The 27,363-nt window shown below is 35.0% G+C and overlaps 1 protein-coding gene and 1 pseudogene across 1 annotated transcript; one reads left to right on the top strand and one right to left on the bottom strand.

Annotated features, from left to right (window-relative positions):
• Nucleotides 1-9,277: 9,277 nt before the first annotated feature.
• On the bottom strand, nt 9,278-10,052 carry LOC131030187 (putative germin-like protein 2-1). The gene is made up of 2 exons (XM_057960899.2): nt 9,907-10,052; nt 9,278-9,819 (listed from the first exon to the last, which is right to left on the bottom strand). Exons 1-2 carry the CDS (start codon nt 10,031-10,033, stop codon nt 9,290-9,292), a joined length of 657 nt encoding a protein of 218 aa, XP_057816882.2. The 5' UTR covers nt 10,034-10,052; the 3' UTR covers nt 9,278-9,289.
• Nucleotides 10,053-22,891: 12,839 nt separating this feature from the next.
• Nucleotides 22,892-27,124, top strand: LOC131875819 (ADP,ATP carrier protein 1, chloroplastic-like; annotated as a pseudogene).
• Nucleotides 27,125-27,363: the final 239 nt, after the last annotated feature.

The following is a 27,363-nucleotide window of genomic DNA, read 5'->3' on the forward strand; positions in this document are numbered from 1 at the left end:
CCTTATGAGAGTCTTCCATAGATGTTTGAGATGATGACTTAGGATATCCTATATCTTCTCTTGTAGTTTGTGAGGGAAGATCTATAAGGATCTTAATTTTCTTTTCATTATTTCCAAGTCCTTGTCCTCTATAGCCTTGTTTCAAAATCATGCCATAGACAACCTCATAATATATTCACAATTTTTAAGGACCTGTTAGACACAATGTGCCACTGAGAGGGGGGGTGAATCAGTGGTTTACAAACTTTTCCCTTTATCTACACTATGTGTGAATACCAGTTATCATCCTATTACCTAGTGGGTCTACTAGTAAGATAAATCAAGACAATGCAATGCAAGCATACACAAGGGCACATCCCATAACACCAGTATATACGAGGAAAACCCAAGATGGGAAAAACCTCGGTGAGAAATGTTGCTTGAGTCTACTGCTCCAATCCAATCTCACAATGAAACACTTTGGTTACAACATTTAGGGCACCAACCCAAGGAGTACCACTCCTATAGTTTATGGGCACCAACCCAAAGGAGCTACAACCTCTACACCGAGCACCAACTTAGTGATCTACAAAGAAACATTATCAAATACAAAAGTGATTGTTACAAGTGAATCTTGCAACCACCGCATATAATTTCTCTACGATATGACCCCTTCTCTACCTTATCAGTTCTCTACTCTTCCTGTCACTCTACCTCTCTTCAACTTTCTACTGGATCGCTATCTTCTGCTCTCTACTACACTCTTCTGCTATTGCCTTACCGGATCAATTCTACCGGTTACCTTTCTTTTGCCTTTTCTCTATTGAATCTCCTCTTCACTTGCTCTACACTTCAACACTCTCTACTATCTTCCAGCTAGTTTTAGCATTGTTGGTTGGCTTCACTGACACTCTCTTGCAGCTTGCTGGTTACTTTAACCTTATTGGTTAAACCTTCGCTAAAACATATTACAAGTTGTCTCCCTTCTTCTCAATCTCTATTATACTTTGCAGATATCACTCTTCATATACTTCTCTATTTTTCCTTTGGTATTACTTGGGAGCATCTCTCTTTGAGGCAACAGCAAATTCTATCTTTGACCAACATATTTATGATCAGAAATTCCTGCCAAAAGAAACATTCCAACTTGGCACCTTAGGGTTTCTTCCATTGATCACGAGGCACATCGAATCCAATCAAATCTCCTTCCAGAGATCGATCACCTACAACAAATCAATCAAGTTCCACCAATCAAGTGGCTTCTAATACATGTTTGCTAAGTTTACCAAACACGGCCCTGTATGTCGACCTGCATCTAAAAAATGCCATTAAATGGTTCAATGATTTGCTTCACAAACTTTGATATATCTCTAGACATCCTACATCGATCAATGCATTCCACATATTCAATCTGATACGTCCTACCTCGAGCCGCAACCCCTCAGCAACTCGACCCACAATAGTCACAGTCAATATCAAATGTCGACCAACTCTATAACAACCTCACTGTCACGGTAGTTCACCGACCTCTACAATCTTGCCACCTCAGCTCCACATGGCATCCCTTTCGATATCCATCTTAGCTTAGACCTTTGTGTCGATTCAAATAGGATCACCGACCAAATACTCAACTGGGGCACACCTACCAGACATCTAACCCTATTGGTTCTCTAGTAACCCTACTAGTTTGTCTTCTCTTAGCACCTTTGTCGACATCCACCTTAGCTGACTATATCAAACCATCATGGTCAGGTCGACCAATAACATATAACTGGTATATACTTCATACTACCGGTCCCTCTTTACGTATTGGTTAACCTTCTTGCCTTCTCCTTCCTTGTTCCGGTAGATTTTCTCAGCCCGATTGTCAATCATGTTGGTATTCAACAACACTCTTAGATGACACATCATGTGCATCTTCATCAGACTGAGAGCACTTCACCTTTGTCTCTTTGTCCACTTGATTGTATGTCGCTATTCTCCTTGTTTACCAATTTGCATTTTTCTGCCTTCATACGGGTAGTGTGCATGATATCTTCATGCCAACTATCTTCATCTGTTATGTATCTATGTAAACACCACTTTCCATCTTCATACCGATGACTCCATGTGTGCAATTTCAGAGCCTCATTTTCATTTGACTGGTTCTCCTCTCAACCGGTTTGCCAGGAAGGAAAACTCACCATCTTAACTCTTCCTTCTCTACCTGGGTAGCACATCATGTCTTCACACACTGATCCAGTGTTCATCTCTGATCTCACACTCTAGAGGCTTTCTCATCTTCCACTTGGTCATTCATTTTGTGCATCCAATCACCTGCCTTGGCCTACTCTAGCAGCCTTATCTCGGGGAATTATTCTACTGGTATAAATGAGACTTCACCGAGGGGAGGAAACATCTTCACCTTGACATATGTCATCCTTGCTCACAAAAGAATCACATTCTTAGTCAGCCTTTCACTAAATCTTGTGATACCTTCTTCATCCGATGGGAGTCCTTCTAGTATGACTTTACACTGCACACCGGCAGTCTGCACATACTTTACCTTCGGTGTTGTTGTGATTTAAATAACATTGTGCCTCTTTATCACCATCAACAACCAACAACTTTTCTCACTTATGGATGTCATCATGTTGCATCTTCATCAATTTGGATTCCATGTCTTCATACCAGTTTCACACACATTTGTTTGCATCACTATGCCTTCAACCATTAACTTGTCACTTCACTGGTCTCCAAATCTTGTCTTCAACACAAGTCAGCATGAACTTGTGTATCGATGATCATCAATGACATCACAATACTAACATCAATGATAGTAATGTCAACACTCTCCCATACTGGTTGATCCTTCTATACCAGTTGACATAAATGACAACATAATGCCAACAACACCTTCATCCTAAATTTCTTTAAAATGTGTTGTGTAACGATAACTTGAAGGGCCAAAGGGATGAGTTACTAAAGAAGGAATGTCCTTTGTAGGGAGATTCTCCTTTCTATCATCATTATTCATGTCATCTTTGGTAGGTCTGGAAGGAGGGTCATTTAAATATTCTTTTTTTCTTAGTGTTATGTTTGGAGATAGATCATGAATAAAATGCATAACATCATCTTGTTTTAGAATATTTTGATGGCGAAGATAAGATGTAGGAGAATAGGGAGGATCTAAAGTGATTGAACTAGTTAAATTAAGATGCTTAACTTGTCCTTCTTGCACTAAGGTATCTTTGTGAGGATAGGGTCTTGGAGTATGGACTCTAGCCTCATTAATAAAAGATAACCTAGGGGAGGTACAAGTGTTGTTTATGTCAATGTCATCTCTAGTATTATCATTTTCTACATAAGTTCTTATGTGATATACATATGCTATACATTTTCTCAAGAATACCATCATAAGGCAACATACAACATCGATAAAAGATTTGACAAATATTTTAAAGTAGGAAATATCTCTACAATTCTAATGATATCATAGGAAAGAGTACTATGAATGAAAATAAGCAACATGAAGTGAAAGAAACCATTATTCAACACATGATTTTGATAAATATAACTAGACAACAATGTAATCACATGTGAAATAAAATACCAATTGGATTTAGTGAATTCCATTATGAATAATGCAATATAGCCAAATCAAATCTGAAAATTAGAAAATGGAAGTATAAGACATGTCTGGTTCACCAAAATGTAATGTGAGGAGATAGGGTTCACTAGCTTGTATGGGAAAACTAGGAAGCTTACGCTTATTTCTAATTTAGTTACTTTGGAATGGAGAATGATCCACTTGGCCCAAGATGCTCTTAGGCACAAGGTAAATTCAACGGTCCCACATTGGGGAAATTGAAAGGTGAATCTACAATTTTAAGAAGAGGCATGCAAAATAGGGTGAAAAGATAACCTTTTGTGTGCACAAGAATATAGTGGATTGATATACTGATTATATAATAAGATCCAACAAAGTATATTGTATCTAGCCTACAAAATGAATCCTAGGCAAAAATAGAGGAACTCGAGCACCCTACTCAACTTGCTCCTAGGACTAAAGCGCCTAGCTCAACCCGCTCCTAGTAGTTTTAGCTCTGACAAATTGTAGACTATATATCTCTACCTACTTGCTCTATACCTAGGTCTATCATATGTTCCTATACAAAGAAAAGAGGAGAAAAAAATGGGTAGAAAAGGTTTTTCCTATGTCAAACCCCAAATTTGGAATGAATGTAAAAACATAATTGAAATCTACTTGAAAGGAAAGCATTCTTATATGTGGTAGAGGCTAGATCTAAGAATGAAAATGCCTTGTAATTTGATGATACAAATGCTTCTTTTAAGATTATCACAAGTGTTGATGCAATAGTATGACTCTAAAAAAGACGTAAAAGGAAATCATAAAAGATATACTTGCATGAAGGTTATTGAAGGTTGTCACAATGAAGAATATGGTGGTATGAAATACCTTGAATTCTTGAATTGTATTAAACTGCCTCTAGTTCCTCTCCTTTATTTGTCCTTGATTCATGATTAGTTACCCTTCCCAAAATAAGGGAGGATACCTTTCTTATATACCTCTCCCAAACATTTTGAGGTGTAAAAGTTGGAGCAGGCCGACACATGTAGAGATTTCCCACTTAACTAAGATGATTACTAAGTGGTTTGAATTTGAGCCCAAACAATGGGGAATAAGGTGCCCTAATTGGCCCAGACCCATGAGCCCAAGATGCCTTACTCCCTCCAATGTTGCCCCAAATTGGGACTGGGGGTCCCAAATAGGAAGGACAAGCTAGAATGAGATGTGGAATTGAGTTGGGATGAATATGACTAGATGCAAGAGGCCATACATGTTAAAATAGGGCCTAATTGAGCACTAAATTGCATAGGGATGCAATTTATGATGCTACAATACTAACGCCTATACTAGCCATAGTTCTCAAAAGCTTATTATATCAACCATTGTGAAGGATGTCCCTACTACAAATCATGTGGCCTACCAGAGGAAACAATAAATAATCTATATAAGGTAGTTAATATCTAAACCAATATCCTCAAGTGATAGGTTTCCCAATGACATATGGCCAAAAGGAAAATTCATAAATTGGGCTCAACCCTATCCTTGAATAAATCTCTTGAATGAAAAAATGAGGAGATAGATAAAATATGTGGGAGTATGTTGAAATTCTTGTAGATAATTTTTATAAGTGGGAGTTCCTAGAAATGAAGGGGAATATGTTAAAAAGTTGGTCAATAAATTTGATAAGAGGAGGTTCTTGGTGAAGTAAGTGGAGTCCCTCAAATTGAATCGGGAGAATATCCTCTGAAATTTTGATTCAATTATAAATATTGTTATTACTCTTCAATTTTTCAAAGATAAGCTAGAGAAAAGAAAAAAAGAAAAACTAGGCCAAAGTGATTGTTTCTTAGGTTGATCCTATTACATTTGGACCTACAAATAGAACTTGCAATAAAAAGAAAGAAACCTAATCACTCAATCTAAATTTTATCTTATCACAGATGGTGAGAAGAGAGGTGATCCGAAGGAGGTTTCATTGGAGGAGAATTTTTAATTCCTAAACCATGAGTGGCGATACATTAATGACCTAAAACTTCTTAAAGATCTTTAATTGTCTTTTACTAGTCCTCAGTTGTGTCTAGTGACTATTATGGAATTAATTTATTTCTCTTTTTTATTTTAGTTTTATTTTATTTTTACTCCAAGTGAAATTTGCTCCATTTTTCATTATGCCTATTATGTAATGGGTGTAGACCCTTTCTCAAATTTATCTTAATCAAGACTTTGAAGTGAGTAAATTCTAATTGATTTATAACTACTTTTACTTTCAAACTAATTGTAACATTGTAGCCATAATGGATACTAGTTTCTAAATAATATTAAACCATGCATAACACAAATAATAATCATCATTCTTATTTTGTTAGCCTACCAGGCCACTTCTTCCATTTATTAAAATTGAGGACTTCTAAATAAAAAATGCTAGAAGGAAGCCCTAGAAGGTATTACCTGAACCTTCCGTAAATGAAATCGGCTAGTGTGTTGTTGGTATAGAAGGCCTTTCTCAAAAACCATCTAGGATGGGAGGATTTTCTACAAAGAGGGAATTGGCAATAGCCTAAACTCCTTGGTTCTCTATACTCAATGCAATCATGGTCACTGCATTTCACTATGCCACATTTTGTTAGAAATGTAGCAATCCCTTTAAAAACACAAACACATCTCCTCTCATTAACAACTTGCTATAAAAAAAAAATTGTTCTTTTGATGAACCATAATAGAAATTGTCCTTTAATTAAAACTAATATTTATGTTGATCTGGGTTTGGTGTGAGGAAGATTAAATCTATCCATAGAGTAGGCTTTATAGACCAACTATATCACCAGAGTGTTGTTGAATTGGTTGTTAGAACCTCCTTGGAGACTCCTAACATGGCTTAACAGCCTCCTATTGGTCGGGTTATATCTGGCATTTGTATCGGGTTTTGATAGTTTGAGCTTTTGGTGCATTGATAAATGATTCCAACAAGTGTTTAACCCCACGTTCTACTTAATATTAGCTATTATAATGTTATAGTCTACAATGTTTCTTGTATTCCCTATTCTTCCCAACCATTGGAAGAAGATGTCCTCTACTACAACAATTTTGGAGTTCTTGCAAGAGAATTCATTTATCAAAATTGTTTATATTCATTATCATATTCATATTCACTCAGAACTTTCACATGTGCATAGAGAGATTAAATCTAAAAACTTAAATTCCATGCATCAAAATTTACCTTAGTCTTGCTTTTCTGCAACACAAAAATCTTTCTAGGAATTTTGATATCTCCCATGACACTATTTCTACAACAACATATAAATGCACACAGGAAAATTAAGCCCAAGCGAAAGCACCCTAACATTGCTTTCCAAGAAGAGGATATTAAATATTAAGAATCTAAAGAGCTCAAGAAGACTAGTATTCAAATGAAATATCTTTTAATAGTTAACTTTTCCTCTTAGTAAGTCTAGATCTCCTCAAAATATAGACATTAGGAGACCATGTAGAGCATAAAGTCCCAAGGAGAATGACAAAATTCTAATGAGGTACATGCCAATGCAATCTATTGATTATATTTAATAAACATTATCTAGTTCAATTATTGATCAATTTTTTTAATAAAATAGGATAAATATATATCACTTTTTGATGTGGATGATGAGTAAAATTTCTGTTTTCTATTCAACCATTAAAATTTTGAAGTACACGATGTTTAAGTAGAGTATCAAGTGCTACTTTTAAAAAAAATAGAATGATCATGTTAAGTAATTTCTTGTTGTGATCTTAAATTTTAAAAATTGTAGATTACACTTGCTTCATCTTTAATCTTTGAAATAATTTTAAGGATTTGGTGACTAATAAATGATATAATCTTTTGTATTCCTTGATGATGACTTTGATCTAGCATTTTCTAAACTATTTTAGGAATCTTTTATAAAATCACTTGCTTTATACAATTACTTTCTATTAATATTGAACTATCTATAGATGCAATAAGATTGGTTACAAGTCATGGTATTAACTTATTTGATAACCTGAATCAATTATCCTAAGTATACTAAGATGATAAATATTGAACTATGGGATTGTTCAGAAGTATAAAGATGTTTTATTTTGAAAGATATCATTTGGATCTTATATTCAATACTAAAAAAATGATTTTTTTTCCCTTTATTTCATAAGGAGAAAATTTTGCTAAACATCATTAAACAATATGAAAAATATGATATAATGGGTGTTTTAGTTTTATTGTCCTACCAATCTAGCGTAGTTGTCATACTATTTTTTCAATCATTATTATTGCTAATCATTCTTACAAAGGTATAGATGGTTTATACTATCATTGTTGTAACTAATCATGGTGTGGGTTGTAACATTTCAGTTATTATTTTTTATTCACTTAATTTTTTTTATTATGTATGAAAATGTTTATATTTTATTTATCTTCTCCTAACTTAGTGTATTCTAGGTGACAGGTAATAATCAATATCAAATTTATGGGACATAAATTGAAGTCTACAATATGTAATTTGTCTTTTTAGAGATAATTTATTTTGTTAAATATCTAGGAAGGGTGAACCCTTTAGTTACATTCCAATTTTTCTAGATCGTAATATACCATTTAACCTAAGGAGCCATTCACTCCATCATATTATTTTGACAATGAGATTTACCCAATGCCAATTTTTTCATACCCACTCACATCAAACATTAGATACTAGACCATAGGGCTAAACAAGTAGACTAATATAATTTAAAAAATCTTTATATAATTACATATATTTTCATTCGTATGAATTTTATCTTATAAAAGAAATTTGTGATAATGGTTTGAAGATCAACACATATACCACTATAAGATCCTCTACCAAAAAGAAAGATACTACTAATACAAGCTAAGACATGTTGAAAACACACGGAGACCCCAAAACAAATGTAAAAGCCACCTCAAGCACAATTGCAACTAAGAAAAACATAAACCAAAGATACAAAGCCCAACCAAAAGAAGTTATAAGACCTCTTTGGTTGTCTTTAACTATAGGGGCCTCCAAACCACGAAGGAGAATAAATTATTGCAAATTCATAAGAGGTGTCATAATGGCTTATTTACTCTAGGTGACAATCAAGGTTTAATTGCATTGTCCAAAATATAATCTTTCATGTATTAAAGTCTTTTAGCATTATATCAAGTACTTCATCCAATAATGGATAATCCATTTGTAATATCACGGGACAAAAGACTGGATAGCTTATCTTTTTAGAAAGGCCTTATTAGAGATTAAGTTTGTTTTTCATAAAAATTTATTAAGATTGAAATAAGTCATATGATTATTTAATGGTTTTCAATACTAAGAAAACTATTATGAATGATAAAATAAATGTTTGGTGTTGTGAGTCATGTCAAATAAAATTAAATATATTTATATATAATATCCTTCGTATGAAACGCCTCTCCTAGAAGCTAAAACTATTGAAGAAAATAAGACCAAAATCATTCCCAAGAGCCATACTTTTGTTTAATCCATTTTGTCTTACCATGTAGTAACCGAATGCTATTTGATTTATAATTAATTCAATTTCCAAAATAGTTGGAATATTTCAGCCATAATAGAAACTAGTTTCTAAAGAATATTGAGCCACGCATGACCAAAAATAAATAAATCATCATTCATAATTCGTTAGTCTGCATGCCTGGCCTCTTGTTCAATTTATTGAGGAATGATAAAGAAGGAATGCCAGAACAATCTATGGAAGCTATTACATGAATTTGTCCTGAATGGAATCGACTACTGTTTGATCGCTGCGGAAGGCCTTGGTCAATACACCATTTGGCATGGGAGGATTTGCTGCAAACAGAGAATTGGCAGTAACCTGATCTCCTGGATTCTGGCTGCTCAACCCAGCGATGGCCACTGCATTTCGCTGCCCCACATTCTGCTGGAAATGTAGTAATCCCTTGGGAAACACAAACACGTCTCCTTTCTTCAACACCTTGCTGTGAAACTTGTTTGTTGTATCGATGAATCCCACTAGCAACTCACCTTTAAGTAAAACCAGGATTTCTGAGGCTCTTGGATGGGTGTGAGGAGGATTAATTCCATCCACAGCGTAGTCTATGCGGACCAACGATATTCCTAGTGTGTTTAACCCCGGAATCTGGTTAACGTTGGCTGCTGTTACGTTAGACCCTACGGCGTTGCTCGTGTCCCCTCGTCGAAGCCCTCTGAAGAAGAAGTCCTCTGCTGAAACCATTTTGGGGTCCTTGCAAGAGAAGCCGTTCACCGAAACTGTCCATATTCTCATTTTCTTAGTACTCTTACATGTACATAGAGAGCTAAAGCAGAAAGAAAAAAAATCCATGCATCAAACTTTACCTTGGCCTTGCTTGTCTGCAACACAGAAATCTTGCAACGAGTCGGGATCTCCTCCCATCACACGCTCACTGCAACAACATATAAATACACACAGGAAAATTAAGCTCAAACGTAAATAGCCTGCCATTTTTCCCAATAAGAGGATATCAACTGAAAGAACACTGAGAAGTGAATGTGATTGAATTGCAAATCATGATTCAACATTATATAGTGGAAATTGTAAAGGAGAGATGCAAAGTCACGTCGGCAATGCCGCGTAAAGCCTTTTAATATGAATTAAAGACGGCCTTCATTAGATAGGGGACCAAGAAGCGGCCACATGCAGGAAAGTAAAACAAACGACAAAATAGAAGGACGGGGTGGCATTTCGAAGCGACAAGTATCCTTTAAAATTGTACATATACAACAAAGACAGTACTAAATACAAAACTAACATGCTTGAATAAATACGAGAACAACATGGAAGGCGGGCAGCGAGCAGGTAGGATAAAGACGGCAAGAAAAATTGCAGTAGTAGGAGGAAAAAGCCAAAGGAATGCCCCACTATGGGCAAGGCAATAGTAGAGATGGAAAGAGCCCATAAAACTGGCTTGTGTGGGCCCCCAACGCCCTCCGGATCGCCCTTCCCGTTTGCCTCAATCCAGCCCAGAGTTATATATTTTCAAACTGTTACGAGCCTTTTCTAATCCCGCCCGTTAGATCTTCAACTCTCATAAACAGGTTTTCGACACCAGCAGTTTTCATTTGCAGCGGCCTGTACCAAAATGGGAACTTTCGAATAGGGTATGGATGTCCATCGTTTCTATTGGAAATGCGTTGGTAGACATATATACAAAATGTGGAGCATATACAAGGCACGTGAAATATTTGACAAGGTGCCTCAAAGAAATGTGGTCTCGTTTTCTGCTACGATTGCAGGGTATGCCCAAAATGTGTTTGTTGATAAGGATTTGGAAGCCTTCAATCTAACGTAACTGGGACGTGTAAATCCAGAAGCCGTAATCCCTGACTGTGCTAAAATGGGAGCTTTAGAACGGGGTATGGACTTCCACCAATTTTGCCAGAATACCTTCAAGAACTGTTTACAGAATGCCATGATTGTAGAATATGCAAAATACGGGCAACTGAACTGTTTGACAAAATACCTCAAATTACACTGTTCTAGTGGAACGCCCTGGTCGCAGGATATTACCAAAATTGGTTTGTTGAAAAGGCTTCAAAAACATCCTAAACCCGGCCACATTGGAAGGCCGAGACACTTTTGGAGGGTGATTATGGAGGTTGAAGAACACGATCTAGATGTAAACATGTCACAACTTTCTTCAAGCGATTTCTTTGTATATTCTCAGAGAGGGCATGCAAGAAGTCGACCCTGCTGAGCTACAATATTCTCTAAAAACTAGGTTATTAGCAGCATATTAGGTTTTCATGGCACATCGTTTCATGAGGAGGTTGACAAGCCCATTCCAGCTGCTTTAGATTTCTGCCATACTATCAAGCTTTCGTCACATAGGCAGTCTCTTGGATGATCACTTTTACTTAGATATTCGATTTAAATAGTTACTTAAAAGAAGAAATAATTGTACTGACAAATTCACTGTGATCTTTCTTGTCTTTTCATTAATAGAAATATTGTAAGACTTACAATGGGATATATTGATAGTTATCATATTAAATCTCTGTTGGAAAGTGAGAATTTGTTTATGTTTAATTTTTTTATAATAAAAATCATATATAAAAATGTGGACAAATAAAATCAATTTTGTCATTTAAAACGGTTTAAATATATTCTAATATCAAAGGAATTATATCATATCTTTTTAAGTTTTCATTTGATGATAATAATAGTCTTTGATTTCTTTTCTATTATGTTAATAAATCTTACATTAAATTTATTAAAACATGCAATATGTTTCTTGTAGATAATTAATAAACCATGTAATAATTGAAAAGATTAAATGCATGTCTAGTGGATATAATAATAAGGATTCAAAAGAAAAAACAACCTAAGAAATTATTATATAATAAAAAAGTGAATGTAGCATCTTTTTTCTAGATAATGATTTTATTAAATTATTATATCTAATCATAACTACCAATTTAACCATTCGTTAAGAAATGAGCATTACTAAGAAAGCTAACATAAACTAAAAGATTCATTTCCATTGAATTTTCACTAAAATGAGATACTAATTGCATTCATTTAACCTTTAAGATTAGATTCATTTTAGAACCCAAATCAAAATTTTCCTACAATTCGCAAACTAAAAAATGATTAACATATACTTAATCCAACTACACAATAACATCATTGCAAATCTCACATAAATCCCACAAGACCATTTCACTTAAATAAAATCCTAATTACATCAATGTTTACATCATCTCCCTTAAAGGTGTATTCAATATTACAATTACAATTGATATAAACATGACAACAATATAAAGAATATATGATTCTTCATCTAATCTACTAAGCTAACTATATCCATGAGAAGCAACTAGAGAATCAAGCAACACCAATCCACTCCTCAATAGGTCCAAAATACTCGATGGAAGAAGGCAACTACCACCTGACTAGGTGGAACCCAAAGGCGCACCCCCCATGCTAGAAGATAGACATATGGCCCACATTCACACAAGCAAGGGATAAAACAGTACAAGGTCACTACCTACCTCCACACGATAAGGACAAACAATCAAGGAATACAAAGATGAACCACTTAATAAGGACAACACTAGAGGTTTACAAATACAACACAAGAGTAGAGCACTAGTGCACACAAGGGGATAGTGTCATCACATAGCTTGATATGGGTTATCCTGGTAGGTCTCCATAGACCCCAACCCCTATCCTAGTAGTCTCTCCCAACCCCTGACCCCCATACAAGACTCATGTGGAACCAACATACCTTTCATGAAGACAAGGTAGTTGATCTTGTCATTCCATGCCTTCCCATCTTATCTCGAGCCTAAACAAGCACTCAAGCCATGAGTGGGGCATTACCATTATTTTGATTAATGTCAAATGCTATCCAACCCTTCCTATGCTCGATTATTAATCTTATCACTTATTAGAACAATTCTCCTAATGGGTTATCTTGACAATCACTTAGGATCCCCACCCCCAGGGAGAGCCACTCTCCCTTATGACACTATGCCTACTCAAACCCAAATCAAGGCATAATAAGAATCAAATAAACAACATAATATGATTCAATCAAGTCTGGAGACAACATTGCATCCTTACAACATTAATATCAACATCCCAACAAAAGGGCACATAGGGTCACATTGGTGAACAAAACTCATACTTATTCCCATTACAATAACCTTGGTTGAAAAGTGGGAAAAACTTCAAATTAAAGTAACTAAATTACAAACACATAAATATATAATAAACATCATTAATTACTAAATAATAACACACGGGTAATTATGATTAATTTAATTTCGTTGGATTGATTAAAACCAATTACAAAACGGTTGATATATATTTAATTAAACTTTATTTTATTAAATTCATTCAAAACATAATAACAAACTTAACCACACAAATAGATAAATAAATAAATGATTTATAACGATCATAATAATACAATAAATAAAATAAATTATTCAAATCCTACTTTCACCCAAGCTATATCCTAGAAATGCATCCAGGTAAATAGTTGAATATTGGTTGGTGGTTGGTTCTTTGCATAATCCAGACAATAAAAATATATTACCAAATATAATCTCCCAACGTGAACAATAAATAATAAACTAAACTCTAATGTCCAATTACAACATTTAGAGACTTTATCATTTAAAAATAATTAATTACACAAGTTGATCCCTCAAATCTAAAAAAAATCTAAAACTATAAGGCATAAGAAATAATGAGCAGCCAAGGACGATGCAAAATAAATATATTTTAGATTATAGGACCAAAACCCTATTATCTAATTCCCAAATCCATAAACTATAATTTATAACAAACTATTTGCAACTCAAAACTTTACAATAAGATTTAAAATCTTGGCCACTAAAACCCTTAAAACTATCTTAGCCTCTATATTATAATATGACAAAATATAATTCAAAATGCAGGATCTTATTGGCTAGGAAAAATCTCATCAATGCCTATGCAAAATGAAATGTTGGCTGGTTGGACAAAGGTTAGCGTCATACTACACTACCAGGGCGAGATGGAGAAAGGTTGACAACTCGCAAATATAGTGTGAGGCATGGGTGATCACCCCCACATAGGTGGGAAGTCTCATGGGAGGAGCCACTATGCACGTGGTCTCCCCCACGCAGGTGCGAGATCCCCCACCTTGTGTGGAAATGCCTATGCCAAGGCGGAAAACCCCACCTTGTGTGGGATTTCCCGTGCATAGTGAAGTGCCCCCACTCCCCCCACCCACAAACAAACTCAAGCTCATGAAAGAAAACACAGAAAACCAAGGGCCGACAAACATCAATAAAAAACTAGGAAGCACAGGAAAATAAAATAATATATACAAGCTACGAAATAAAGAGCCAATAACAATAGTATAATAGTCTTCCTATCTAGACATGGATTGAGTCTAAGTCTAATAAGAAAATCTGATTTAAATAATACTAAGGTTTAAATCTGAGAACTATTTGAAAATTAAAACAATAGAGAAAATGACATAAACACAATAAACAGATCCAAACATTGCATGATGACAGGCTTAAAATTCCTTTGCGGTATTCTAAGCAAACACAAAGAAATAATAATAAAAAATTCACGCTTAGTACAAAATAAAGAGCCAACCTAGAAACACAAATAAACCCAAGCCTGAAGACACTTTCTGCAAACTTCAATCCAGCCCCAATCCTTCTACAATCTCTTGTTAAAACCTCCACACCAATAAAACAAAATAACAATATTTTTGAAAACAAGATCCCTCCAAAGTTCTTTCCCCATTTTTTTCAAAAACCAAAACTCTCTCCTCATAATGCTTTCTGATAGATTAAAACCTTCCTCAACTGCCCAAAACTAACCATCCATGAATGGTAAGAAATTCATTTAATTAATTTGCCACTAACTATTGTTCAAGTTTTTACTTATTTATATTATTTAATTTATTGAATAAATTTGGGTAATTGCTTATATTTTGTTAATTAAATTGTTAATAAGGTTATAAGGTTTATACATAAATATTTACATTTATATATTATATTATTACTTATTAAAATACAAACCATTAGATTAATGTTTATAATTAATAATGAATACAAAAGACATGGGCAATTAATCTCCTACACAAAGACACACATACTCAAACTGGATTGTCGGATATTGCCTAAATGGTATTCCGATCAAGTAAACACAAGACAAGGATTATTGCCTCGATATAGAGAAAAATTTATAGGTTAGGTCAATAGGGCCAATATGATATCTCCCACAACCACCATCGGTGTTATTTAGGCATCCTCTGAATAGGTGGAGTCGATGTCCTGTACGCGCAACCCTACATCACAAATGAACACATTTGCAAATATAATATATATGTATATAGCATGCACACACACATCAATGAAGGAAAATTGTGAAATCCTATGTCTCTCCTTAGAGAGTGATAAGACATCACCCCCTTGCACCACAATGAGGACTTAGGAGCACACAGATGATACATAAATCAAATCTCCATATACTTCAAATTTTATAACCAATCACATTTCATAGTCTAACTAGATTCGTTAGTACATGGGTCATTAATCATGTATACATCACCTATTACGAGCTAGGGTTGTTGTTGCACCAAAAGATCGACCTGTCAATGCCCGATATAACCACTAGACTTATAGAATCCACAGGGGGCTTTTAAACCATGTCGTGAATCCCCACGAGGGACGCTGGCCCACTACCAACAATCCCCCTCCTAGCTTCACTCATCACAGCCTGTGTGATTCGAACCTATGACCAAACTCTGATACCACTTGTTACAAGCTAGGGTTGTCGTTGCACCAAAAGATCGACCTGTAAATTTCCGATACAACCACTAGACTTATAGAATCCACAAGAGGTTGTTAAACCATGCCGCGAATCTCCACAAGGGACGGTGGCCCACTACCAACATAACCCACATTACATGTTCATAAAGAAACATATTCATAATTCATTGCAACATAAACATAAATCATGGCATCTATCAATCCTAACATCATAACAAGGTCTCAAACCATCACAAAATGTAGCATCATCAAAACCCCATATAGAACCAAAGATGTCACCATGAGTCCATCTAAATAGAATCAATGTCTAAAACATGGAGGGGTATCACAAAGCTTTTGAATAACTTTTCAATTATCCACACCATTGACCATCTATAAACCATACCTTGTCTATTTTTTCTTGGTTTCCACTTCCTCTTCTACTTTTATAGACACAATTTTCTAACAACCTTCATTTAGAGTAAACCATTATTATAAAGTGTAAGCTAAAAAATAGTTATTTTGTAGTGGTACAATGCAAAAAAATACAAGGATAGTTTCTTTATTTTATTTATTTTTTATTTTGATGAATATTGATATTTATATTAGGAAATAAATTCATTCAAACATAAAAAATTGTGATTTTAAATAACATTACAAACAAAAAGAATTTTGAATAAATACAAATATTTTTAAAATATAAAACAAATGAATAATTTATATCTAATCTTCCTTGGTAAAAAATTAAATTTTTTTTTTTATCAATGATCATAAATTGTACAAAAATCTAATTGAATCAATATTTTTCTTGTTTGTGAAAAAACCAATTAATATTAAATATTTTTAGTTAATTATCCATGAGCCATATCTTATGAACATAATAGTAAATTATGTACTTGATTAGTAATTACAAGTTTTTGAATCAAAATTTTGTATTATTTATTTCTCTATTTCTTTTCCTTTTCTATGCAGTTAGTCAATGTGGTCAAAAAGTGCCAAGCTTTAATATTTTTTCTTGTCAATAGTCAATACTAAATATTTTATATGAATTTGACTTCATCTATAAATTAATTCATGGCCTTAAGATAGACAACCCTATGGAAAAACAAGAATTACATCTAGGTCTTCTAATAGCATCTATAGACAAACCCCACTTTGGATGTAGTCTTAAAATGGAGTCCAAAAAATAGTCATATGTAGATTTAGTTGCGCTCAAGGAATATTGGACACAAAACTATCAACTCTATCAAACTTAACACATTCATTATATTTAACTTTATTTTCACTAAAATCCCAAAATGCAACTTTGTAATTACATATGATGAATAAGAAATTCACAAGTGGTTTCTTTAACCTTGAATAACATGTAAAATCAACATTTCTATAGAATAAATATAATAATCACAAAAACTATATATATAAATGAACCAAAAGTTACTCCTAGCAAAGCAAGAAGTTGGTAATTCAAGAGGTATTGAGAGAATAAGACAAAGACAGGTATAGAAGCATATCAAAATTTATTTTAAAACTTCTAATCAAGCCAGACTAGACAAAATTTTAATTATCTTTAGATATTTCTGAAAGAGAAGAAGAAAAGATAAATAGATCAAAGTCAATAATAAATAGTTCAAGGTCAAGTATGGTCAAGAATATGTAACAAAATATGGAATTTCTAAAAGCAAGGGTTGGACCAAAAGAACACTAGTGATGGTGTTTTTATAATTCTACCAGATGCAAGTAATTAGTGTTTTAGTATTTTCTATCACACTTCGTAGTGATTAGGATGTGGTACTTAAACATTGTGTGATATTTTTGGACTGAATTTATAGTTTGAATTGTATTTTTAACCATCCCTTGGAATCCATTGTTGCAAGTGTATCTCCATATTTTGGGTCATCATGATATTTTTATAAGAAATTAAATTTTCACTTTACAATTCACAAAAGTATATTTAGACAAAATAAATTGACACATCATCATTTCAACTCATCACTTGTCATTTCTTTTATAATTTAATCATTTGTATTCAATTGATTATCTTATTTTCTTTCTGAAATAGTTAAATAATATTTCATTATTTTTTTACCCTATTTCTAGCATTTAATCCAATTAGTCATTTTTTCCTATATATTAACTTAGGTAAATAAATAAAAATATATATTTGTAGTATCGTAATGGTCACCGGGCCAATTTATACCTCATGTTTGTGCCCCTACTTTAGTGTGTCCTATCCTCATTACCTATCTAGGTTCATTTTATGCTTATTCTTTAGTTCAGATGTCATTTACACCCATTGATGGATTCCCTTGTGAGGTACCCTACTCCATGAGGCCTCATTTTTCTCCCTCTTAGTGTGGCCCAAATTTGAATTGTGGAAGGGTTCTTATCTCTGTGGCTCTGCATGACCATTGGAGGTCAGCCTAATCGATAATTCACCTAGATAGCCCTACATAAAGACACTTCATCAATATAATTTCATCCAAGAATTATAAATATTCATCTATATTCAACCTAAAGCATCCATGCCTCCATCGAGCATTTATTATCAAGCATTTTCAGATATCTTCAAGGTTGTGTATTCTCCATTTAGTCATTGTGGAGTAAACTTACATTATTTATATGCAAGCATGTGTGTGTGATTAGGGTTTTTTCATGTTCATGCCATTTCATACAACATATGTGATTACATTCAAAGAACAAAGAATCATCATCAACAATTGGAGATCTCAAGTATATCTTTCTAGTATTTATTTCAATACTTGCATTATTTCATTCAAGGTTAATTCTTAAAATCAGGTTTGAATTGTTAGCAACAACCAAGAAGGAAATCTGAGAGGTGGGCGGGTGGGTTTGAATCAATTTTCACCGGACTAAACAATTTAAGCACAATCTCAGATCTAAACAACTGCAACAAGAATGAATTTAAACACAATATCACCAAGAAACATAACACCGAGATTTTGACATGGAAAACCCAGTTAAGGGGAAAACCATGGTGGGAACCTACCCACAATAAGATGATACTCTGTAGTAGTATGTGTAAATATTACAATGGGGAATGCAAATGCATTTAGGCACACTACCTAGAGCTCACTACTCAAAATAAGAAGACCTAAAAGGCCCCAAGCCTCAGGGAACGCTCACTACCTTACAATAAGATTCAGACTACAATTTGAATTGCATGAACTGCAAATATAGCATCTCCTTATGCTTGATGACAGTTCTGATTAAACACATTTGTTTTCCCTGCAATAATCTTTTCTCAATACACCACATCAAAGGATAAATTTTCTTAAGTACACATACACTACTCTTTGATAATGCAGAGACCATATCAACACCAAAATTACATGACTATACCACCTATTTATACAATTCATCAACCTTGACGACAAGGTCAGCCAAACCCTAAACTCTCAATTATAAAATTACATCACACGATACATATATGAACCATCAGACCAATAAAATGATATGCATCACATAGCATGGACCTAAACCAAACCTCCAAACATGCATCATCACCAAAAATCTTGCCAAGATCAACCACAACATGCTACACCACCAAGAATACCGCATAACATGAAGAATATCACCGGATTAGCATAAACACCAAGAGAATGCACAAGGATCAATGCAGACCATAAAAAAAAAAAGATCACGATCAAGAAACACCAACAAGCACATTAGAATCATCCACAATAGCTGCACCAACACCACTTATTGAAATCTTCATCGATCAACATGCTAACTCTCAAGAATACTCAACAACAGCAATTTCGACTAGAAAGATAGCTTGTGGAGCACCAAATGAGGAACCATATTAACTGAAGATACACATGAACATCCAAAACATTCTCCCAAATCCACAACCAAAGATAGAACATAACGGAGCTCACCAGATCAAATACCAAACACTGCCAACCACAGGAATAGAAAGACTGAACTACAAACTAGATCAAATAATATGATCAAGTAAACTTTCAAACCACTTAAAACAATAAGGAATTAAGTATTCAAACATCCCAAATAGATAAACCAACCATATAAACTCAATGCAATCATCAGAATACCAAGTATCTCTCTATAACACAAGAATATGTTGACATCAATGACAACAACATATCTTAGCAGCAGCAATATCCAACAATCTTGCCCTTTGGCATTGATGGCAACATATGAATGTGGAAAAAATCAATGCAAAGGAAATATATCAACACCAAAAATTAGCAACAAACTCCCCCTAAGATCATTCACTCAAAGCTCCAAAGATAAGGTAGTTTTTCGCATGACCCTCTCCCCCTTTGACAGTAATGTCAAAGAAAGAGTACAAATTATGCTCTCTCTCCAAAAACTTATCTTCTAAGAAGAAGACCTAACATGCCAAGTTGTTATATGGATACTTGGCATGGTAAAAAGATTATGTCTAATTACAGATACCTGGTATGGTAAAAAGATTATGTCTAACTACTTTAGTATGTCTAAGTGGATGTAGGAGATTTTTTTATAACACCCATAAAAAGGAGGGAAAGTATCATCAAGGAGAGGGGCACAAACACAAAAGAGGTCAAAGTTGTCATCATTGCCAAGATCCTTGAGAAAAATAACCTTTTAGGGTTTGATTTGTTACCCTATAGTTGTAGGGTCAACTTAGTGATATTTCATTTGTTGTCAAGTTTCAGTTAATCAATTGGTCTAGTCAAGGTTGCCTCTTTATGTTAATCTTTTTCATTTTAAAATCTAATTAAACACTTTGAAGAGCACTCATAATGATAAAAGATCAATGAAGTTGAGTTTGGGAGTAACTAATACTCAAACATTTTAAATTATTATCATATATGCCTATGGTAGTACAAGTTAATAGAATGATCTATGGAATTGGATTGTCTCTTCATTGTGACTAAAAAATTTATCAGAAAGCCTACAAAGTCCAAAATTATTATAATTTTCTCAAGTGGTACAAATTTATTACTAAAATTATTGTATGGGATGGTGTACATGCATTTCAATCTCTTTGCAATGAATTTGCACCACATTAATGAGTATCAACAAATATGAAAGTTTCAAGAAATAAAACACATAAAATCCACCAATTACAAAAAGTTATAAGAAAGGAAACTACATTTAAAATCAACTAAATGATGCTTAAGAGATCCATTAAAAAATAATGACTTTTCATAGGAATACTGCAAATGAAAAATTTAAAAGCATCTTAATAGGTTTTTAAATCAAATGACTTGATGTTTCACACGAGACACAATAAAAGTAGATATACATTCATAGAGTAGGTATCAACTTGATATTTCTAGTTCATAAATATCAACATGATAGTTCTAGATTCCTAAATTATAAATTTGGAGTTTGAAATTTGTTAATTGAAAGAATCATTAAAATAACATCATAATTATAATATGTTTCTTTGACAAAATAAAAATGAATTAGGGATTACATTCTAGACTTGAAGTTAAGGTTGTTATAAAACATTCCTTCAATTGATTATAAACAAATATGTAATACGTCCATACTTTGTTTATTATACTTGTATTTCAAAGATAAATTTCAAAATTGCAAATTAAATAACAAGTTCAAACATCTATTTTACATCTTTGATGATATAATCTATAAAATAAAATTGAATCTACAAAATTGATATTCTACACAAAAAATCAATGCACCATATTTTAAATATTACTTTCTACACAAAAATTGGTAATAAAATATTATATCTTCCATTGCACTAATTGAATTGTACTCTCTATGTCTTCAGATGTCTAGTGTTGTGGTATAAACACTCCATTGGTGAGACAACCACCAAGGTTTAAACCCCCTACTAGGCCATTGAGCCGAGCTTTTTGCCTTTGTTGGGTTGTTGAGCTCATGGGTTTGAACAAGTGATGTGTGGGGAATGATGAACCCCCAAAAATGGAATTTTACTCTCTAACTTCAGAACTTGTATGTAACTTTCTATCTGCATAACCATTGCAACTCCTTTCAGTGTAAGAGTTAGTTATGTTGTGCAACATGTCCTTGATCGGGCTTAGGTTTAGTAGGTTCAATGAAAACAGACCCTTTCTCTCCATTGTACCTACATTTCTCTACATAAAAATACAAAGTATTATAATAAATAGGGGGAATATGTATTTGTGGAATAAGACCATATATAAATGCATTTTACCTTAAATAAAGATCTAATTCACAATATAGCAAGAACTCACAAAAAAATTCACAATATAGCAAGAACTCATAAAAAAATCACACTATTTGAAAGTAAAAATGTACTAGATTTTCTTTTAATAATATTAGGTTTACTAAAATTTATGAAAGAAAAAAATATTAGAAATAAGTTTTATTGAAACAAAAATTAATAGTGTCTATATAAAACCAGTAGCTAATGATAGAACACTCTATAGAAAATGAAAGATCCTAAGCTTGAATCTTTAATGATGAATGAAAAGCTCAAGGAGATATCAAATTTTAATCTAAGAAAAAGAAGGGTCGCCTAATCAAATGGACTTATTATTTGCGTAATGTGAAAAGGGAATTGAAAGAGACCACCGTGCTTGCTGATAGTAGAAGCCGTTGCAGTGAGAGGCTTAGGTGCAATGGATTCATGCCCACTGCAGATGGGTTTCCAATGCACAGCAACGGAAACCTTGGGGAGCCAGTAAAATTTTCTTTAAAACTGAAAAAATTCAAACATGATATCAAATTTTGGTTCAAGGCCAAAAGGAGGGGTTGCTTAATCAAATGGGTTTTGTGCGTGTAATGTGAGAAGGGGATTGAAACAGAGCAAAGTGTTTGTTGATAGCCTTAGCAACGGAGGCGGCTGCAGTCAAACGCTTAGACAATGGATTCATCCCCGCTTCAGATGGGTTTCCAATGCGGAGAAATGGAATCCTTGGCGCAGCCAGTAATGTCTCCTCAAGATTGGGTGCTGTTTTTTCGAAGGAAAAAATCTAAGGTGTTCCAACTTCTGTCTGGCGCCAACCGAGTAGTCATGATGAGTCTGGGCTAGTGGATTGTTCTTCGAGGCCTAAGAATGGAAAGCTTTACAGGCGATGAATATCAGAGCTGCAAGTATGCAGGTCCTCAGCCTCTGCGGCCATTGATACAGTTGAGGGTGACGGTGCAGAGGCTTTCACAGTTGCAACCCCATAGAAATTCATGGGTGTTGAGATAATCACATTGAAGGAGGTCATACCTCTTGGACTCATTTTCTTTCTGTATTATTTTCTACTACACAGTCCTGAGAGATACCAAGGATGTGCTCGTGGTGACTGCCAAGGGAAGCAGTGCTGAGATCATTCCATTCTGAAAACTTTAGTGAATTTGCTAATGGTAATTGGTTTCATGGTTGTGTACATAAAGCTCTCAAATGTTTTGTCAGATAAGGCTCTTTTCTATGCCTGCATACTTCCTTGTATTGCCTTCTTTGGGGTATACGCCTCCTTGTTATACCTACTGAACAATGTAATCCATCCTACAACATTGGCTGATTCACTGCTCTAATTTCTGGGTCCTAGGTTTCTAGGGTTTATTGCAATTCTAAGGATATGGTCTTTCTGTTTGTTCTATGTTATGGAAAAACTTTGGGGAAGCGTTGTGGTTTCAGTCCTCTTTGGGGATTTCACAATCAAATTATAACCGTGGATGAGGCAAAGCAGTTTTACCCTCTTTTTGGCCTGGGAACCAACATAGCCTTAATTTAAACGGGGAGAACTGTGAAGCACTTCTCCAATCTTCAGACGAACCTGGGTCCTGGTGTGGATAGTTGGGCAGTCTCCTTGAAGGGAATGATGCGTATTGTGCTTGTTTTAGGGCTTCCCATTCGTGGAATTTACTGGTGGGTAAATAAATATGTACTGGATGAACCTACACTTCCCAAAGCGGAAGCTCGTAAGAAGAAGAAAATGCCAAAGATGCGAATGATGGAAGGTTTTAAGCTTCTATTGTGTTCAAGATATGTGAGAGATCTCGCCATGCTTGTGGTTCATATGTTGTTAGCATCATGTAATTCATTTTCAAGTTTAATAGGGAAGACATTTTATCTTTTAGAAACACTTGTTTATTGTCTGGATTGTCTGGTTTCTGATTCAGAGGTGGGTCAGGTTAAAAGTTTGGAGCATTCTATACAATGATTTTAAGGGGATGTTTGGAAATAAATCAGATTTGAATCAAAGATGGGTTGGTTCTATAAGAATGATTTTAAGAGGATGTTTGGAAATAAGTCAGATTCGAATAAATGATGGGTTGGTTCTATATTTAAGCCCTAACTGGTCCATGTACAAATAAAAACAGAAAAATGATAATAAAAAAAAAACTGATAATACAAAAAAGATAATGCAAAGAATAGTGGCCATTCCAGACATGTGACAAGTGACATAAACCCAATTCCAGTCATGTGACCGAGGGAAAACTTGAAATTTGTACATGCAGAAATAAGTGTTTTGAGTACAAAAATAAAGGCAAGAAAGGTATAAGGACTAAGGAGCGGCTTAAAGAGATCCTCTCGGCTGTTTCTACCTGAATAAGAAGTTGTTCGTTGAACTGCTTACATCGGCCAGCCCACAATTTTTCTCCCTGTTTATCAATAAGACCTCTACCCGTCAGAGTACAACTTTCCACTTTATCAAATCTCAAGATTTTATTGGTATTCATCTTCCTCCCACTTTCTTGATTTTGGGGTGCAACTTGTTAGGAAGAAGAAACGAATTTAAACAGCAAATAAACAGAATTAAATACACACACAACACAGACAAATAAGACACACAGATTTATCGTGGTTCAGTAATTGCCTACATCCACATTGAAGCAGGAGAATCATAGATTAATAACCAATCTGGTTTACACATATACAGAGCTGCAAGTAGCTCTAGAATTAACCTCTACAAATGAGTTACAAGCAGCTCTTAAAGAGCTTGCAAGGAGAAGTTGAACAGCCAAGAGTTTTGGCGGCAAAGGAAGGAGTCCATTGGACTTCACTTCCAACAATCTCCCACTGAAGGCCAACGAACTGCTGCAACAAGTAGATTCCCCCACTCAGTCCTACTATTAGTTATTGGAAAGGCCGAGAGAAGCTCGGCAGAAATCGAACTTCTCCCACTTAACCACTTTAGTGAGCACATCAGCCGGATTCAGGTCAGTATGAATTTTATCTACATGAAACTTGCCTTCTTCAACCATATGGCAAACATAATGACTGTGAACATCAACATGTTTTGACTACAACTGTGATGTCAGATGTTTAGTTATAAAAATGGCAGTGCTATTATCACAAAACAAAGCAAAATCTGATTGCTTCAAACCCAACTCGCTGAACAAGAGTTGCAACCATACCATCTCTTTTGCTCTCTCAGAAAGAGCTATGTATTCAGCTTCCACGGTTGATTGAGCAACTGTATGTTGTAATTTTGAAGCCCAACTAATCGCTGCCCCGACAAATGTGAAAGCATAACCTGAAGTAGATTTTCTTTTGTCTAAGTCACCGACAAAATCAGAATCGGTAAACCCTTGCAAAACTGCCTTGTCCTTTCCAAACCATAAACAAAAAATAGAAGTACCCTTGAGATACCACAAGATATACTTAACCGTCTCCCAATGTGATTTGCCCAGATTAGACATAAATCTGCTCACCAATCCCATGGCATGAGCAAGGTCCGATCGAGTAGACACCATAGCATACATGAGACTTCCAACTGCAGATTTGTATGGAATTTTATCCATAAACTCGTTATCTTCTTGTGTTTTTGGACACAACTGAGAAGACAACTGAAAATGAGAGGCTAAGGGTACACAAACAGACTTAGCATCCGCCATACGAAATCTGTCCAAGACTTTTTTAATGTAGTCTTGCTGAGATAGTTTGAGTTCTCTCTTTTTCCTATCCTAAAAAATAGTCATTCCTAGAATCTTCTTTATTGCCCCTAAATTTTCCATGGCAAATTCCTTTGCTAAATGAGTTTTAAGTTCACTCACAATCCTCATGCTTGTGTCGGCCACTAACATATCATCCACATAAAGGAGAAGAATGACAAATTCGCCATTAGGAAGCTTCTTGTAATAGATACAAGGATCAGACTCACTACGAGTAAACTTGTGATCAATCATGAATTTGTGAAATTTAAGATACCATTGCCAGGGGGCTTGCTTAAGCCCATACAAGCTGTATTTCAATCTACAATAGAGGTGTTCCTTGCCCTTTTTAATGAACCCTTCTGGCTGATGCATAAATAGTTCCTCATCAAGATCACCATGGAGAAATTTTGTCTTCACATCCAGCTGTTCAAGTTCAAGATCCCAAGCTACAACTAAGCCCAATACTGCTCGGATGGTAGTCATTTTGACTACTGGCAAGAAAATTTCTTTGAAATCGAGGTCCTGCTGTTGAGCATATCTCTTTACAACTAGTCTTGCTCGAAATATTTTGTGACCATCGAATTCATCTTTTAGTTTATACACCCATTTATTTCTTAATGCCTTTCTATCAGGCGGAAGTGGCACCAAATTCTATGTCTGATTTTGCAATAGTGCATCAATTTCTTCGCACATTGTTGCGTGCCAGTTATCGTAGTTTGTAATTTTACAAGCTTCTTTGTATGTTGTAAGCTCCATTTGATCAGAGATGAGCAAGGTAGGTTCAACTTCTTCACAAAACAATAAATCATAATCAGAAAACTTTTTAGGAGGTTGCCTCTATCTAGTTGATTTCCTCAATTGACTCTCTATTTCAGTAGTAAATTCATTAAACTTTTGTGATCCCTGTTTATGCAAATTTATATCTCTCCCATTGTTAATCTGCCTAATAATGTCCCTATTTTTGTATCTGGTAATGTCATTGCCTGCAGGGTAATCGAAGGCCTGTGGATTGTTGTCCACATTGGATTCAGGCAAGTCGTGGGAAATAGAGTCCGCAGAGACATCTTTCTCTATTAGCGTTGAACGAGAGAGCAGGGGTCTACAGGAGGGAGCTGCCACATCACTGATGGTAGGGAAGCCATGCGGTGGTGGCACAAGCCATGTGGAAGCATGCGACCACGGGGAGAGGAGCAGGGAGGGCCCATGGGGTGGGGAGCCTGCGGGGAGCTTGCAGGAAGCCTACAATGGTGGTGAGTCACGCGAGGAGGGAGGCGAGGGAGGTTGCTATAGAGCTTGCGGAGGTGGGTGTGTTGCGTGTGAAGATTGTGCAGCATGTCATGGGGAGAATAGAGCACAACGTGTAGGATGCGATGGAGGTGCAGGGCACTGTGGAGGATGCCCAATCAATTGGGAATAACATGAGCGAAAATGCTCACCATAAGGATGATCTTCCAAGTTTCCTGCGACATGAGTGCTATTTAGGTGAGGATTTGCTCTGTTCTGTAGACCCTCAATTTTAGAATTAAATGAAGACCAAACATTATCAACACTTTCTTCATCATTCTCAATCTGAGAATTATATTCAACTGAGGTAGATGTCATAGGGGCTCCCACTGAATGATAGACCGGAAGTAGAGAGCTAGAAGTCGAATTTTG

This window comes from Cryptomeria japonica, chromosome 5 (assembly GCF_030272615.1).
Source record: "Cryptomeria japonica chromosome 5, Sugi_1.0, whole genome shotgun sequence".
Classification (NCBI taxonomy): domain Eukaryota; kingdom Viridiplantae; phylum Streptophyta; class Pinopsida; order Cupressales; family Cupressaceae; genus Cryptomeria; species Cryptomeria japonica.